The 17,224-nt window shown below is 36.7% G+C and overlaps 1 protein-coding gene across 2 annotated transcripts; it reads left to right on the plus strand.

Annotated features, from left to right (window-relative positions):
• Positions 1 to 836: 836 nt before the first annotated feature.
• LOC121367642 (F-box only protein 7-like) lies at positions 837 to 17,029 on the plus strand. 2 transcript variants are annotated; one of them, XM_041491934.1, is made up of 10 exons: positions 837 to 1,735; positions 6,359 to 6,986; positions 7,707 to 7,857; positions 11,033 to 11,113; positions 11,377 to 11,466; positions 11,980 to 12,032; positions 12,776 to 12,899; positions 14,079 to 14,116; positions 14,350 to 14,524; positions 15,942 to 17,029. In XM_041491934.1, the coding sequence occupies exons 2-10, from the start codon at positions 6,507 to 6,509 to the stop codon at positions 16,130 to 16,132; spliced, it is 1,383 nt and encodes a 460-aa protein (XP_041347868.1). In that variant the 5' UTR covers positions 837 to 1,735; positions 6,359 to 6,506; the 3' UTR covers positions 16,133 to 17,029. The 2 variants fall into 2 exon arrangements, with proteins under 2 accessions (XP_041347868.1, XP_041347867.1); XM_041491933.1 differs by lacking the exon at positions 837 to 1,735 and adding an exon at positions 4,124 to 4,319.
• The last annotated feature ends 195 nt before the right edge of the window (positions 17,030 to 17,224 follow it).

The raw sequence follows: 17,224 nt of genomic DNA on the forward strand, positions 1-17,224 counted from the left end.
CCCACACACCCACACCCCCCCATGTGGAGACATACCAGTCGTGGAGCACTGGTTGGGACGGGAAAAAGCCCAATCAGAAAATGGAACCACTGAAATAATTCGATCCTACGACGAAAGCACGACTGTAGGCGAGCTCTCTACTAAGTGAGTTAGATCTCGCCCAATTCAGGCGCGGATCCAGGGGTTTGTGTAGGGGCGACGGGAATTGTAAGAGGTGTTTGAACAGGTATTTGTTCCTTGACGTCGGTGAAAAAGCGTGGGCGCACGCCCCTCCTCCCTTGGATCCGCGATTGCCATAAGCCTACAGGGAAGGAAAGAAATGTTTTATTTAACGACGCACTCAGCACATTTTATTTACGGTTATATGGCGTCGCACATATGGTTAAGGACCACACAGATATTGAGGTAGAAAACCCGCTGTCGCCACTTCGTGGGCTACTCTTTTCGATTAGCAGCAAGGGATCTTTTATATGCACCATCTCACAGACAGGATAGTACATACCACGGCCTTTGTTACACCAGTTGTGGAGCACTGGCTGGAACGAGAAATAGCCCAGTGGGTCCACCGACGGGGATCGATCCTACCATAAGCTTACAAAGACCATTTCATTACCGACTACCAATATGTTTGTGAAACAGTACCCTATTTTGACCGTATTCCCAGGTTTCATTATTGTTATGAAAACAGACCGGCTGTTGAAGCCTGTACTCATCATATGGCAGTTGTCAAAACAATGCATCATAGGGCCTACTATTTTAGTTACAAAACGCAGTCCAAGAAATACAGAAATTAATTCCACATGGATTATTTTTATACCATATATATATATGTTACATTATTGTGTGAAAAACAAAATCCCCACAAGATGAAAACTACGCTTCATTCATTGGTGTATACTTTATAGTATGGAAAACTGGCAGTGACATGCTAATTGCAAAATAGCCACTGTGTGAACTGTGAAATTTCGAAGCATTTTCAGGCGAGCGAACACTGGTGATTACGTTCTGGACTGGTGTTTGCGTCTAACATTAAATGAATGTGATATGATAAAAAAAAAAACCCCAAAAACGATGGTACCAGTCAAATTGTTCGAGCGAGCTTATCCTCATGAACAGTTCTCATGTTTCACAGTTATGATTCAAGAACTCAGTTAGGAATTAAAAAAAGAAAACAGATTGTGTATACGTTCAGTCGCGATATAACTTTGTCTTGGAATTTTGGAACAACGTGGGTATGGGTTGTTTGACCCTCCACCACTTGATGGATCATATTGGAGAGGGTGGTGGACTAATTAATACCCCGGTCATGATTTGTTTATTTCAAAACGTATATTTCAGGTGCTAAGGTGGGATTTCAGACACCAATGAATTAAGCATCTTGTTGATCGCGAAATAACTGGACGTGAAAACATATTTGGTAGCTCAGCGGACTACCGAGTTTAAACATCTGGTAGCCCGAGCGAGAAATCGGTAGCCCAAAAAACCTACCCCGGGTTACCGTTAATGTCGACCCATGGTCCGACTCGCTATTATTCGAGTTCGAGTAGTCTATGTGGCCACGGAAGGTTTCTTCTCTCACTCTTAAACAAGCCAGTGAACGTGGCATGTGAACATATGTAGGCCCCTATAATGTCTCAGAAATTACTTCTCTCGGAAATAGAAGAATGGCACCTATAGAATTTAAGTTCGTACAGTCGGTTAGGTAATGAAGCAAGTGCATTAATTATCAGCTCAGGTGGGTCCTGTATTTCGTATTTTCTTATTTAGTAGTAACCCAACAAGCACACCTGGTAGATTTTGATTGAAGGGGAGGGAAATTAACTCCGTACTGGTTACGCCTCTGGCAGAAGCAGTAGTTATAATTTTATTATATATTAATTTTCATGTTTTTACGATCCCCCTCAAAACCTCCCCCAAAATTCCATTGGCATTCCACCTCATGTCACTGGGGACCCCCTAAATTGATTTTCTGGATCCGCCACTGACTGGTACTGGAAAAACAATAACTGGTGCTCCTGTACAGGAAGTATGCTACTTTCTCAAACTGACACGTTCTTGAATTATTCGATATTAGGGCTTCCAAGAGTTTAAAATATTGGATTCGAGTACTCAAAGGTCAAACTCGACCCGGACCCGAGTACCCGAAACTTACACTAAAAGATGATGAGATTAAGGAATAAAGTAACATAGTATTATGAATCTCAATTCCAGCGCTGAAAATGGATGCCAACTCATGCCATTGCATTGCATTTACAAACCTGTTTTACATTCAGCATTGTAATGGACGGACGGCCAGTTTAAAAAGAGAAACTAGCGCATGATCATATAATTATTGTGTAACTTATATCGTTGATTATCTACTGCTATATTGTCCTACGTTGTCCATTGTATTATAGCTGATGATTGTATTCGACCTTGTACGGATACTCGAGTCCTGTGAACAGACTCAAGTCTTGCTAAACTCGACCCGTGGCCAAGTACTCGAGTACTCATTGAGACCCTACTCGATCTGTTTACAAAATTAGATAACGCAGCGACACTTATAAAACAAATATGAAAAGGAAAAAAGATTAATGTTTATGACACTTAACGTGAATTATTGGTGACGTAATGCATTAAAAGGTAATAATAATATTAATTGTTTTATATTATATATCGCGTGGCCCAAAACAAACAATAACCCTGCTGAATACGAAATTATTTAAAACGTAGGCCCTATAGGGAGGTAACTTTAAGGCCCCGTATACATAGACTGTTCCCTTGTGGTGTGTTCCCTTGTTCCGTGTTCGCGTGTGACCTTGTGACGCGCCACATAGACATTGAACCTTTGTTTTATTTAGTGACCGTTCCCATAGGTTGAACCCAGAGAACCTTGTGCACGGCACGTGTGACCTACTGACCGGGAACACATGGAATGAAAATGCTCATCCTTTTTCATACGCCACAAGAGCGTACAAGACATGTTGGTGTTGATATCATGTGAAGGTGTTCTCAATATGAGTGAAGCTGAATTTATTGAGGAGGTGAGAGGACATGAGCTGCTGTGGGACCATACAAATAAGGATTACCATGACAAACACCAGGAGTTCGGTTCATCCTTTAGTTGTAAACAAAATCATTTTTGCATTAAAAGCTTTTGTGATTTCCTTGATTTCCATTCTGTTCAAAGTTTGTTTCATAAGATAATAACGTGGTAATAAGTAGAATAAATCAGCAGTGCACACACCACAGGGAACATGCTATGATGACGGAGGATACAAGGCCAGGTCACGAGGTCACAACGCCACAAGGTCACAAGTTCACATTGGGGACAGTCTATGGATACGGGGCCTAATATTTCCAGGACAGTAGGACAGTGTGTTCAAGGCTCTACCAGCATGGCCAGTTCTCTGGCACAAGCAGCTGTACTATATTATAAAGATATGGATATTTGCCACCTTCAGTAAACATTTTAGGATCATAAGTGAAATATTGTTAAAATATAGCAACATATTCAAAATTGTAAGAAAACAAAGCGACGCTAGAGGCAGTAAGTGCAATGAGGGTAAAATATCAAAGTTACAGTCCCCAGTTTTGGGGGGGGGGGGGGGCACCCGATATAATGTAGGCTGGGAGTACTTTTAAATTCTCAATAAAGTCAATGTTTAACTAGGACATGTATAATCAGCTAGATATTTAATTATATATTGCTTATGTTCAACATATCTTTGTGACACTTGTCGTTCATAAAACACTGTGCTGTGGTGTCGTTATTTCGTTTTGTTTTGGTTTTAGCTTCAGGTTGATGTGTTCAAGTATGCTGTCCAGGTCACACACACACACACACACACACACACACACACACACACACACACACACACACATACACACACACACACACACACACACATACATACACACACACACACTTCAAATAGCTGCAGCTAAATGGGTTATCTGTCCAGAACAGAGGTTAATGATTTGGGAGATATACGTGGATCCATTTAGACTCACTCTAATTTGGAGCCTGTGCCACTGTGGCTGTACCGGACTGGGAGTTTGGTACACAGTACGTCGCTATCGAGTTTTATGTTGGATCTTAGTATTAAATGGTGGAAAATATGGTACAGAAAAATTTGGCTTTTTGTTCCTTTCGTGGAAGAGCTCTAATAACTTCCGTGTGTTTTGATATTGAAATTATGTAGTGTATTGATCAAGATGAAAATCAAAATTCGACATCAGAATATAACGATAGTTCTGAATTTTGATGATGCAAACTCTTCAGGTTTGACTTTCGGAGACCTTCGCAATAAGATCCGCACAGAAACACCGATTTGTCGGTACGAGTATATATTCGATGAAAATGTAAATTAAAAATGAAACAGAATCGATAGACCTGTTCGAGTGATTACATCGGAAGTCGATGTGATCACGGGCAACTGCCATCATTTATGTGGAGGTTATGCCTCCCCTACCACTAGTTGATATACAACTCCCCCCCCCCCCGCTGACGGCTTCCAATGTCTATCATTGTATCTGGGAATATTTTGTTTGACAGACAGGTACCGAAAAAATTATTGTATGTTTTATGCACTGACTGAGGTTTTCACTCCGAACAACATGTTACAGGGCTCGACCTATAGGATTTGTTACCTACAGCAGTTTTAATATGGGGTTTTTTCCAAAGGCAAAATGCTTAGCAATGGCAATTTTGAGTCCGGTTACAGAAATTTTAAACTAGTAACTTTAACAACAAATTAAAAAACAATCTCTTCAACTGGCAGCAATAATATTTATCCATCGGCAAAAACTGTTTGGTCAATCCCCTGACCAGCAGCAATTCATATCGCAACTATGGAAATTGCTGTCAGTGCTGTTGTTAAGTTTGAGCCCTGTCTTACCAAGCATACAGATATAGCTATACAATACTTAGTACTCGCTGGCCAAAAAGTAAAAGATTCCAATCAAAGTACAAATTATATTATTTCAATAAAGATTTCAATAGTTTAAATTCATTAAAAAAGAAAAAGTATTCCCCTAATGTGGGATAATGTTGTTATTTCTATCTCTTTTACTGATAGGTGATAAATCATAAATGTAGTTTCATTTTGACAAAGACTGTAACTATTTATTATTTAGCACCTATGATTGATAATGATAAACATTTCCACTTCCATTATTTTTATATGCAATGATATCCTTAAAAAAATGAAACATTTCTAAATGTAATCTTTTATTTATAATTATGATTGCAGAATAAACAAATGACACTATCACAGTATGTTAAAAATTATTAGTTGTAACCAATTAAATCTGCAACTGAGGACAAAATATCAGACAACAGTCAGTGGACACAAAAGAAGTAATGAAAGTTCTGATCATATGACACATTTGGTGCAGCTGGAGATTGTCGACACAATAAAATAAATGTTTTCATTGCTCCAATAAAATATAACTTTTATTATGTTTATAATAGAGGCTGTTAAAACTACAGGTTAAATTATGTAATGCTAAGCATTTGAAACCTGGAATAGCTGGCAAGTTTTTACACATTGATATATGGTTTGATTGGCCTGGAGAACCATGTAACAAGAGGTTTGCTTTCTTTGGTGTCAGTTTACACAGATCAAATTCGATCTATTCACAGTATGAAAAAAAGAAGAAGTGCATTTCAGGGTCTGTCCCGTGTCAGGCCCCTGGCCATCCAGAGACAGGAACCGGGACAGACATGCTCGAAACCTTCATGGTATATGAGCATGGCAAAATTATCCGCTCCCCATTTCAGGGTTTGAAATAGCAGCCTGTGAAAAGCAGTCTCCATTTTTTAGACCTACATGTAGTGGGTAAAATAGAAATTCACCTGCTAAAACCAAAACAAAAAATTGCAGGTCAATTTTCAAAAGACAGATGCACAAAATTAAAAAGGGTTGTGGAACATGAAAAGGAAGTAGTGAAACATGAAATATAGTCTTTTAGTACATATCATAGAGTCTCTATTACATTTTTCTCTTTTTTTACAAGTTTTATCAACATAAAACTCGTAAGAAAACAAAAATCAGCCAAGTGGTTTGATCTACGCTTATTCCACAGCTGATTTGGACATGGTGATTGTATAGACTGCGAGTGGCAAATGAAGTCTGATTATACGGAAAACATGCACATTAAAGGCAAAATTATTTGATTGACATTACTGAAGCATAGTAAGGGGTGTGCAATGTCCCTCTGTTTAAATGGACCAGTGATGTAGTGGTGTTTTTTCTTTAGAATCATATGAGACATCTTTTGATTTAATGATCAACTCTGCTGCTATTTTAAAGTATGTTGTTTAAATTTGTTGTGTTCATTTCTTCATTTTCAAACATTTTAATTTGATTTTCAGAGATTTCAAGTTGAGTTTGAACAAAAATGATATTATTTCGGCAGATGACAGCACATGTTTATCAGACTTGGGAATTGTGGCCGGTGATTTACTCTTTGTAATCACACCACAGCAAGATGCTGTCACTCCAACAGGAAATGATGTCAGTATGGTTAGTGTTCAAGGCTCTACCAGCATGGCCAGTTCTCGGGCACAAGCAGCTGAACCAGTTGGAAATACTTCTAGAAACACCACAGATGATGCTATGATTGAAGGTACTTCTAGAAACTCCGCAGTTACTGCTGCATGTATGATAGAAGGTACTTCCAGAGATACAGCAGGTGGTGTGATGGCTGAAGATACTTCTAGGGACACCACAGATGACATGATGGCTGAAGGTACTTCTGAAGAAACAGCAAATTATTTTATGGGTGAACGTCCTGTTGAAGATGACAGTGGTGTGGCAGTGTTTGATGCAGTGGTGAACAAGTGCTTGAGTGAGCCACTTCTGTGCAGTGAGTCGACACGGAATGCTGTACCAGCAGCACTTGACCACCTGTTTGCAAATTCGGGATGTAGAAGCAAGGGCGATGCTTTATGGATTGTTATACATGCAATGATGCTTGAATCTGGCTATCAGCTGGTGCAGGTAATTCGTTCAAAGTTATCTTATATAATAATGTTTTGACGCACAGGATACTGTACATATTAATAACACAATACTGTATTGATTACTGGACACTGTATTGGATACAGTATATTGACTGTATAGGAGCTGTATTGACCATAGGATACTATACTAGCTGAATAGGATTATGTATTGACTGTAATTTATATTGCATTGACTCAAACTACAGGATACTATACTGTACAAAATCTTTGACTATAGGCTATTGTACTGATGCAGTTCTGTACTGTACAGTTTACTGTTTGAACTATTGTCAGTATTGACTGTAGTACAGCATGCTGAATTTACCACATGATACTGTATAGACCATGGGCATTCGAGTCCTGGTCTGTGGTTATAGGTGTATGATTAGTACCAGTCGATGGAACACCTGTGGTATAGACTATACATACATGTAATATAGCATTAACTGATACCCTCTCAATTGATTATTGACCGCAGGATACTACTGTATTAGTTACAGAGTACTGTATCAGAACTTTATACAAAATACCATATTGACTGCAGATAATCATACAAGAGGGTGCACAACCTGTTTTCTCTTTAAAGTTTTGTACTTAAATTAAATTCAATTGCATAGTTTAACCAAAAATATATTCTTGAATATTTTAATTATCCTTGAAACCAGTTGTGGTTGCCTACATTTCAGTGAGTGTTGTGTTTTATCTTGACCATTATTAGGATGTGAGGTGTGATCCATTGGACTACCTTGCATTACCAAAAGATTGGCAGACTCGTGGATTCTACCGGTTCCCGTACACACACTCTCACACTGAACATCTTGTCTGTTCTGTCACTGGGGTACCCATGGGAAGTTCGCTGGTCATTCACGGTAAGTTCTAACTGCATGTTTTGTGTTTTCCCCAGAAATTGGGCATGGCATGGTAGACTAAACACTTTTGTGGTATTTTAACTATTTTCAGGGCACATTTTTTTCTTTTTTAAAGACAAAAAAATAATTGAAAATGAAAATGAATGTAATTAATGTGCTTGCTTTGATAAATGAATGGGAAAATATATAACAAACATATTTTATTAATTAATAATACATTTTCTCAGTGTTTTATAAAGGTAATTTTAGAATGGCGTGATCATGACCAGTAGGGTGTGGGGGTTTGAATATCAGGGGTGGATTATGGGGGGTTTCCCAGTTGCACGGAAACCCCCCTCCAGCTAAAAAACCCAAATCCTACAAGGTAGATCTAAATTGATGTCCACATGTGTGTACCCTCTTGTCTCCTCATTCATGCACAACAATTGAAAAAGAGCCTGCCTACCTACCCCTAACCCCCAATGTTTTGGAAACATGATTGTTTCAAATTATAAACATTTACATATTGTTTCGGAAACCCCCCTTACCTAAAGCATGATCGGCTCCTGAATATGAACCTAGTGGACCCTTTGTCCTACACCACCTTGCCTGGAGAATGAATGCAGCACAACATGGTGGAAATGATGAACATTTTATTTCATAATGGTTTATGTCTATTAGTTGACAAGTAAAAAACCTTTTTTTAAATTCAGTTACAAGTTTCGAATTTGATGTAAGTTTCACATCATAATTTTATGCATAGGCCCGATGATGGGGCACCAGAATACTAATACTTAAGAAAAGCATGAAATACAATTTTTATCATATTCTAGAAATGTAGGGTAGCATGGTTTCAACTATGTCTTCAGCAAACCTGGTTGCTCTGAATTTTATTTCTTTATTTAAAACAAAAAATGTCATCCTGTCATCATCCCCTAAATCCTCGTGATCATCATCAAACAAAAATTAGTAACACAGAGTTGAATTAGTAGAAGTGTTATTACTCAATTTACTGACCGCCATATTGGAAACTGTTCCCATGTATTTTTATCTCCGGAAAGCATTCTCATATTTCCATCTGTGCGAAAGCATTTTTGAATACACGCCTATATGACTAGCTTAATATTGCACTGTAAAAAAAAGTCTAGCCGGTACCGGCTCCAACCCAGAGCGAGTTCTTAAGGGCTCAGTGGGTAGGTGAAAGGCCACTACACCCTCTTCTCTCTCACTAACCACTAACAAACTAACAACTAACCCACTGTCCTGGACAGACAACCCAGATAGCTGAGGTGTGTGCCCAGGACCGCGTGCTTGAACCTTAATTGGATATAAGCACGAAAATAAGTTGAATTAAAATGAAAATATATCTAGTGGGCTGTTATTTTTAACTTATAGGCCTACAGCGTAGATATCTGTAAGACTATTGATTTTATTATGCATCACACGATTACAGTCCACACCATGTTAGACTATATTACAGTGTCTGCACAATTTCCGTTGTGGCACAGTGCACAGCTGGTAACTGGGAAATGTATGAATATATACTGTAATCCTGATACAAATTTGGAAATGATTTGTTCACTTCGTTTCAGCTTTTAAAAAAGATTATTTTGTAAAATAGTTAATATATTTTAACTAGTAACTGTAGATGATTTGTAAAAGTATTGTCAAGGCTTCAAATTAATTTTATTGAATGGGAAGCAGTCTTTGCTTCTCAACTTTTATTTGGAACAGTAGGCATGAATTAGTCTCACAATTAGACTCTTACTAAAGCATGTAATGATGTAGCATAACATATTTTTATCAGCAGTGCAGAAGATTTGAGACAAACGTAGATACATATTCTCTCCTAAAAAAGAGAAATTCCAAACATATTTGGAATACAATGTACTTTAAAAATTAAGAGAAAAAGCAAATTTAAAGTTTTTTGAAAAAATGATATCTAATTAGTATTAAAAAGCAAATTGTGCATTTTGAGAACCATATACTGCCTGCCCCCATTACATTTTGAGCCTTGATTTTAATTGGTAACTGTAGTCTGTAGATGATTTTTTACTTTTAATAAATTTTAATTTTTAATTTTAAGTATATTTTAAGTGGTAACTATAGATGATTTTTAACCATATTTAGATTGATAACTAATATATACTGGAAGAATTATTATGTAAAATTGGATATTTTAGCAAAGGATCTTTTATATGCACCGTCCCACAGACAGGATAGCACATACCATGGCTAGAACAAGAAAGGAATATTTGTTGAAAGGAATATTTGTTGAATGACACCTCAATACATTTTTATACGCTTGTCTATGATGGGTCGTATTATGGTATGACGTCCATACATACGTCCGTCTGTTAACCTTTTCTTGTCTAGACCATATCTTGCATACAGATGCATACAGGACCATCAAACCTCACATGTAGGAACAACTTGGGATGGCGGTGTATCACATACTATTACTAGGTCACTGTGAACTACGTTTCACGGTCTACTGAACTTAACAGTAAATCCTTGTCCGGACCATATCTTGTATACAGATGCATACAGGACCATCAAACCTCACATGTAGGAGCAACTTGGGATGTTGGTGTGTCACATACAATTACTAGGTCACTGTGATACAAACAAATCAAATAATTTATCTATATTCTGAACATCATAGGAAAATCTTGTTTAGCCTTTGAAGAAGTCCAGGACCATTTACATATGCTAATTTCTTGGCAGTTCTGTATTGTTAACATTACATACATAAACTGTTTCTCTGCTAGAACAATAACTTCATTAATCAGACAGCACCTTCTCAGTAGTTGGTCCAAAACAAACTGTTCATCCATCCCATTCCAAATATTTCACATAATTAGAATTGAATCATACCTGTAACATATTCATTAATATCTATGGTTTTCCATCAAACTCCTGACGGGTGTATCATGTACCACACTGGCACTTTTGTTAAACTATGTGTAACCATTTGTTGTCTAATATCCAGTTATTTTGACATTAAATGTTCTTCAGTAGAGAAAGTGAGGATGCTTGCCACATGGGTTACAATAGCCAGATGATTTTGTTAAAATATTTCATGTGATAACTATTACTATACCTTGATTTTTAACAATATTTTAATTTGTAACTGTAGATGGATATGTGATTATAATTGCACAAAATACTTGAACATGTATTTTATTTAATGTAGGACTGGTTGAGGGATCATCCAAGTTCCACACACAGCAACTTCAAGTGAAGACGTCAGAGTTTGTTACAGATGATCTCACTGGTAAATATGTTAAGCCATTCATTCATTTATTCATTCATTCATTCATTTGTTCGTTCAATTATTTATTCATTCAACTATCCATCCATCCTTTCACCCAATTTTTTATTCATTCGTTCATTCATTCATTCATAAATTCATTTATTCATTCATAATTGTGGTTCAGAAATGCCATAATAAAATAAATAGCACACACAAATGTTAAATAAATATTGTTACCGGTGCATTATAAACTGTCAACATTCAGTTTTCTGCTTCTGTTGCAGGTGCCTTACAGTGTTACAAGAACTTGGATAAACTGTCAAGATATGTCAAGGACCGTATTTGTCTCCCTTTAGTAAATGCTGTACGGGCAGGTAGGGCTAGTGTTTTTCAGTTAGTTATTGTCACAAATCTGATTTAATATGACATATACACATGTATGTTTAAACAGTTTAAAACATATTTAAGTATTATATTTTCATTGGTTAAAAGTTATGTAAAAAACCAACAAATAAACTCCTTCCCTTGTAAGTAAACTGTACCCCAGTACAATATTAATAATAGACACTAAGTTGAGTAGTACTAATACAGTAGCAAATGTATGCATCAGTTGGTCTTCTCCAGTGGAATAACAGTGTCTACACAACAAATAAATACATAAATTACTAATGAATTGGCATAATATGGGACATAACTGTTAAACATCCAAAATAAAACTTGCCTGCATGTTTGAATAATCTGTGTTCACCACCAAACTCACTGTACGTTAAGAATGAAAGACCGTGATTACAATTAAGGATGTGGAGATGAGATAGAAGTGTTCAGTACACTTCGCAAATTCCCATGTTTTGTTCAGGTTGTAATGTCATTGTGTTATTTTTATACAGAATTGGGTTTACCAGATTCTGAGGGTTTGCTGGCGTTGACACATGAACTCCAGGTGCGTTTTATTATTATTTAGTCATTTGACAGTATGTTTAACATTGAAAATTAGCAGTTTATCCAATCACCTAAATCGAACTGTATATTGTTATTTGATTATGACTTAATTTTTCAATCATTTAATCATTTATCATGTCATAACAATCGATCAATATCTAACTAGTGTAATATTGACATGACGTGAGTGTGACATAGATCACTCTTGACCCAATTCGTAAAAAAATGAAGTGTAGTAGGTCTCGACTTCTGCGTTGAGGCTTGTTTGCAATTGGTTTGTAATAAATAAAATACCAAACTAGTTTGCCTGTCAGACCATTTTTATGAAACTTGTCAAGAGTGTTGATATCCAACTCGCTTTCGCTCATCAAATACCAAAACTGTTCACTCATTTCATAAAAATGGTATGACAGGCAAGCTCATTTAGTATTCTATATGTAGCATATATGCATGTCGAAATAACCATATGTTAGACACCAAATTATCCAAATTTGAAATGTGCTGAGATGTCATTAAACAAATATACTTTTTCTTCCTTCTTTTTATTATCAGTGATGATTTTTTCAGCGTTTTATATTTCAGCTTCTTTCGTTTAAAATATTTTGTTTTAATTTTTAACAAAGAAGACTGAAGTGATGAAAACCAAACTTTTATTTCACTATGGAAATGTTACCAGCTTTTGAAGGATCATTTCAGGTTTTATGTTTAAATGTGTGTCACATCCTAGTATTACTTACTTCACAGTTGAAGATATTCACTTATCTGGATGCCTGGAGTGCCCTGAAGGTGGACCAGACATGCAAACAGTGCCATTTTGTAGTACGTGACCCGTATATCTGGAGGAGACTTTTCCTTCAAGACTTTGGGCGTAAGTATGACAGATCTCGAAATTAAGAGTTTCTTACCTATGGCAACTTAAAAATGTTTTTGCGATAGCCACTTTCAGCAAAAACTTAAACTGGTAACTTTTTCAACAAGTGAATGTTACTTAAAAAGCAAAAATTATCTTGACGGCAATAATTTTCATCCATGGCAAGAAACTGCCATTGGTAAAGTTCCTGATCTGCGGCGATTCATATCACAGCTACAGAATTGACTTTGTTAAGTTCGAACCTTGTATGACATTCCATGCTTTGGAAAACTTTTAACAATAACCAATGTACATTGTTGTATATCAAGCCTTTCAAAACAGATCAGCTGTTTTGTTTATGCATCGCTCATGCAGGTCTAATTTTGCACTAACCATTTATCATTCATACATTAAATTAAAGACATTTATATGGCTCCGATAGGTTATGCAAAAAGGAAAAGGGGTGCCTGTAACCTATAAATTAAAGACATTTATATGGCTCCGATAGGTTATGCAAAAAGGAAAAGGGGTGCCTGTAACCTATACATTAAAGACATTTATATGGCTCCGATAGGTTATGCAAAAAGGAAAAGGGGTGCCTGTAACCTATACATTAAAGACATTTATATGGCTCCGATAGGTTATGCAAAAAGGAAAAGGGGTGCCTGTAACCTATACATTAAAGACATTTATATGGCTCCGATAGGTTATGCAAAAAGGAAAAGGGGTGCCTGTAACCTATACATTAAAGACATTTATATGGCTCCGATAGGTTATGCAAAAAGGAAAAGGGGTGCCTGTAACCTATACATTATTTAGGGTTGGGACATAGCCCAGTGGTAAGGCGCTTGCTCGATGTGCGGTCAGTGTAGGACTGGGATATTTCTCATTTCAGCCAGAGCACCAAAAAGAGTAACCCATGAAGTGGCAACAGCGGGTTTCTTCTCAATGTCTGTGTGATCCGTAACCATATGTCTGACACCATATAACCATAAATAAAATGTGTTGAGTGCATCGTTAAATAAAACATTCCTTCCTTCCTATAAATTATTTATGCTAACAATGAATTCTCAGAGGCCTATACAAAATACTGAATCTTTTTTTGTAAATTCTCTTTTCGGTAGTTTAGCATAGTTAAAATACCTACTGTTACAAAGGAAATATGACACTGCTTTAATCTCTATTGTTTTATTTCAGGAGCTGACAACCTAAGCTTATCCAGTCCTTGGTATAATGTAAGTTAAAAGATGAATATTACCGATATAAAATCTTATGTAACACATCAAAGTAACTATTGTATAAAAGGGCCATACCTTCCCTGAAATAACAATGTAGGGGAGGGGATAGTATTAAGAAATCAGGGCACAGTAATATCCAGCTAGATAAAATGAGCACTCTTTTTATTTTACAATGGGGTGGGGGTGTTTCTTCATAATGTGAATTGAAATTGTGGTTTTGTTATTTTCAGTTGTACAAAGCAGAGTACAGAAAGAAAATGGAGAAGAAAAAAGCTCTGGCTCAGATGATGTTTGTGACTCCAAATCTTCTGTGGGGACCACATCGGCATCCACCGCCAGAGTTCCCTCCCTTATATCCACATGGGATCATAGGAGGCGACTATGACCTTCACCCCGAGTTTTATGGTAACTAAGTAAAGTTTGTTTTGTTTAACAACACCAATGGAGCACATTGATTAATTAATCATTGGCTGTTGGATGTCAAACATTTAGTAATTCTGACTCGTAGTCATCAGAGGAAACCCGCTACATTTTTCCTAATGAAGCAAGGGACTTTTATATGCACTTTTCCACAGACAAGAAAGCACATACCACGGCCTTTGTCCAGTTGCACGCATGCACCTCAAGCGAGCACTTAACCGACTAAGCTAAATCCAGCCCCTAATTAAGAGTATGATCTTCTGTCTGTGTGTATAGTGTAAAACTAAATTTATTTGTCTTTATTTAAATGGTTATTACTAGGAACACATCTTTGGATTTTTAATAAAAATATGTTTAATAGGCCTGAACTATTTTGGGAGTATATTCAAATTAAATGTTTTTTAGAATTGTTTGTTTGATGAAAATGCTATAATGTAGGTTGACTTTCCTATGATCAGATACACATAAATAGGTTTTATATGACAAGTCACACACCCTCGGATATAGGAATAAATAAAGTGTTTTAAGGAACTATCCGAAGTTTGCTGCCATTGTTAAGAACAGTACAGTTTGTTTTGTTTACCAACACCACTAGAGCACATAGATTTATTAGTCATTGGCTATTGGATGTAAAATTTTGGTTATTTTTAGAGAAAACCCTCTGCATTTTTCCATTTGTAGCAAGGGATCTATTATATGCACCATTCCACAGACAAGATAGTACATACCACGGCCTTTGGCATATCAGTCATGGTACACTGGCTGAAACAAGAAATAGCCCGATGGGGATCGATCCCAGACAAGCGCTTTACCACTCGGCTACGCCCAGACATTTCTGACTAACAGAGCATGTTAACAAATAAACTTCTATATTAAATAAAAAATGAAAATATGGAAAACCAAATTTCTACGCGTGATAGTTTTATACATAATCATATTAATGGAAAGCGGGTCTTTTTAGATTCGTTTTTTTTGTGCGTGTGTTTTTATTCAAACTATCCTGTATTAGCCTTTCATGTTTTTGTAGTCTAATTTGTTCTTCCTTATTTTTGGTAAACATTTCATTTTATTAATAATAATGTTTGCATTAGTAATAAGGATGTTTTTTGGTTGTCTCTCCTTTACAAAGTTAAAAGGAAAGATATGGGTTTTACTTTTCCAGCAGCAGCAATGATGGCAACTTGTGTGTTAAAGTTTAACGTAACAAGTTTCATTGTTGACCATTAGTTTTAGGTAACGATCAGTTTCTCTCAAACCTTAAGTTCTAGGTCAGTGAAATGTGGTTTTCAGTTACACCTACATGTATGGATGTTCCTCAGGTGAGACATTTAATTCCATACAATTCTTCTTTATATTTGTTGTTGTTTTACCTGTTGCTATGACAATTAATTTTCCTCTGCAGGGATTCCAAACCCGTTTCTGATCCATCCTGGCCAGGCAGGACCTGCAATTCCCCGCCCACGCTTCGACCCATTTGGTCCAAGTCCTGACCACCAAGACTTTCCTGGAACTGGGAGGGCGGGCAGACTGCGAGGCACTGGTTTTGGAAGCATCGGTGGTTTCGGACACCATGCTGGACCACGGTTCTTTTAGCAAGGACTGGCTGAATTTATTCACATTGTGGGGTCAAGACTTGGTGGACCACAGTTCTTGTTAATTAGTAAGGTTGAATTTACACACAATGACACTGGCATTAGAAGAAATGGTGGCTACTAATGCATGTCTGCCAGGATTCTTGTTACACAGTCAGATGAAAATTTATTCGCACTGGCCTGGAAGACTAAGTATATACTGACATCCAAAAAACCCTTTACATACATAAATTTGAGTAAGTTGAAAAATATTGTTGCTAATCAAAAAGAACGCATTTAGAAACCTTACAAACATTTCACATGTATCATGAAGTGCATTGGAACGTTTTTGTGTTGAACTTCATGATACTTTCATATCCCACTGTATCGGTTGTTGGTTTTTTGTAATATAGTTTCCAGCCTTGTAAAGTTTCTTTTCAAAGTCAGTATAGCTACAGAAGGTGGTGGACTGCTATTCTTCTAACAAAGACTGGCTGATTTGACTCATACTCTGGACTACAACATACTGATATAACTGAAAAAAACAGAACTTAACAAAAGATTATTTTACATGCATGCAAGTACTGAATGCATACTAAATAGTTCATGTGCTGGTGAGTGAACAGGTCTTTGTTGTAAATTATTTAATGTACCTTGTACATGGTTACTTGCACATGAATAAAGGTGGGAATACCTTTAAATTTGTACATTTCGCCCTTGATAGTTACAGTAAGGAATGTACTCAGTGTTATTAGAAGTCTAGCTACAGATAAGTTGGCTAAATAAATTATTTTTCTTGATTTAGATTTGTATGTTTTTAGTTACTTGTATGTAGTTGGGTAACAGGTCAACTATGTGTTTTGTATGCCTGTTAACCAATCCAGTGCCAAGTAATGTTTGATTAAATGCAACAAAGCAAGTCAAGAGAATCATGTTTTCCCTCTGTTTTGTTTAATGACACCACTAGAGAACATGTATGTCAAACATTTGGTAATTTTAGAAATGCTGTCTTCGATGAAACCCTTTATACTTTGCCATTAGCAGCATGGGATCCCCACAGACAAGACAGCACATGTCATGGCCTTTAATATACTAGTCTTCGGGCACTGTTTGG

This window comes from Gigantopelta aegis, chromosome 3 (genome assembly GCF_016097555.1).
Source record: "Gigantopelta aegis isolate Gae_Host chromosome 3, Gae_host_genome, whole genome shotgun sequence".
Taxonomy (NCBI): Eukaryota; Metazoa; Mollusca; class Gastropoda; order Neomphalida; family Peltospiridae; genus Gigantopelta; species Gigantopelta aegis.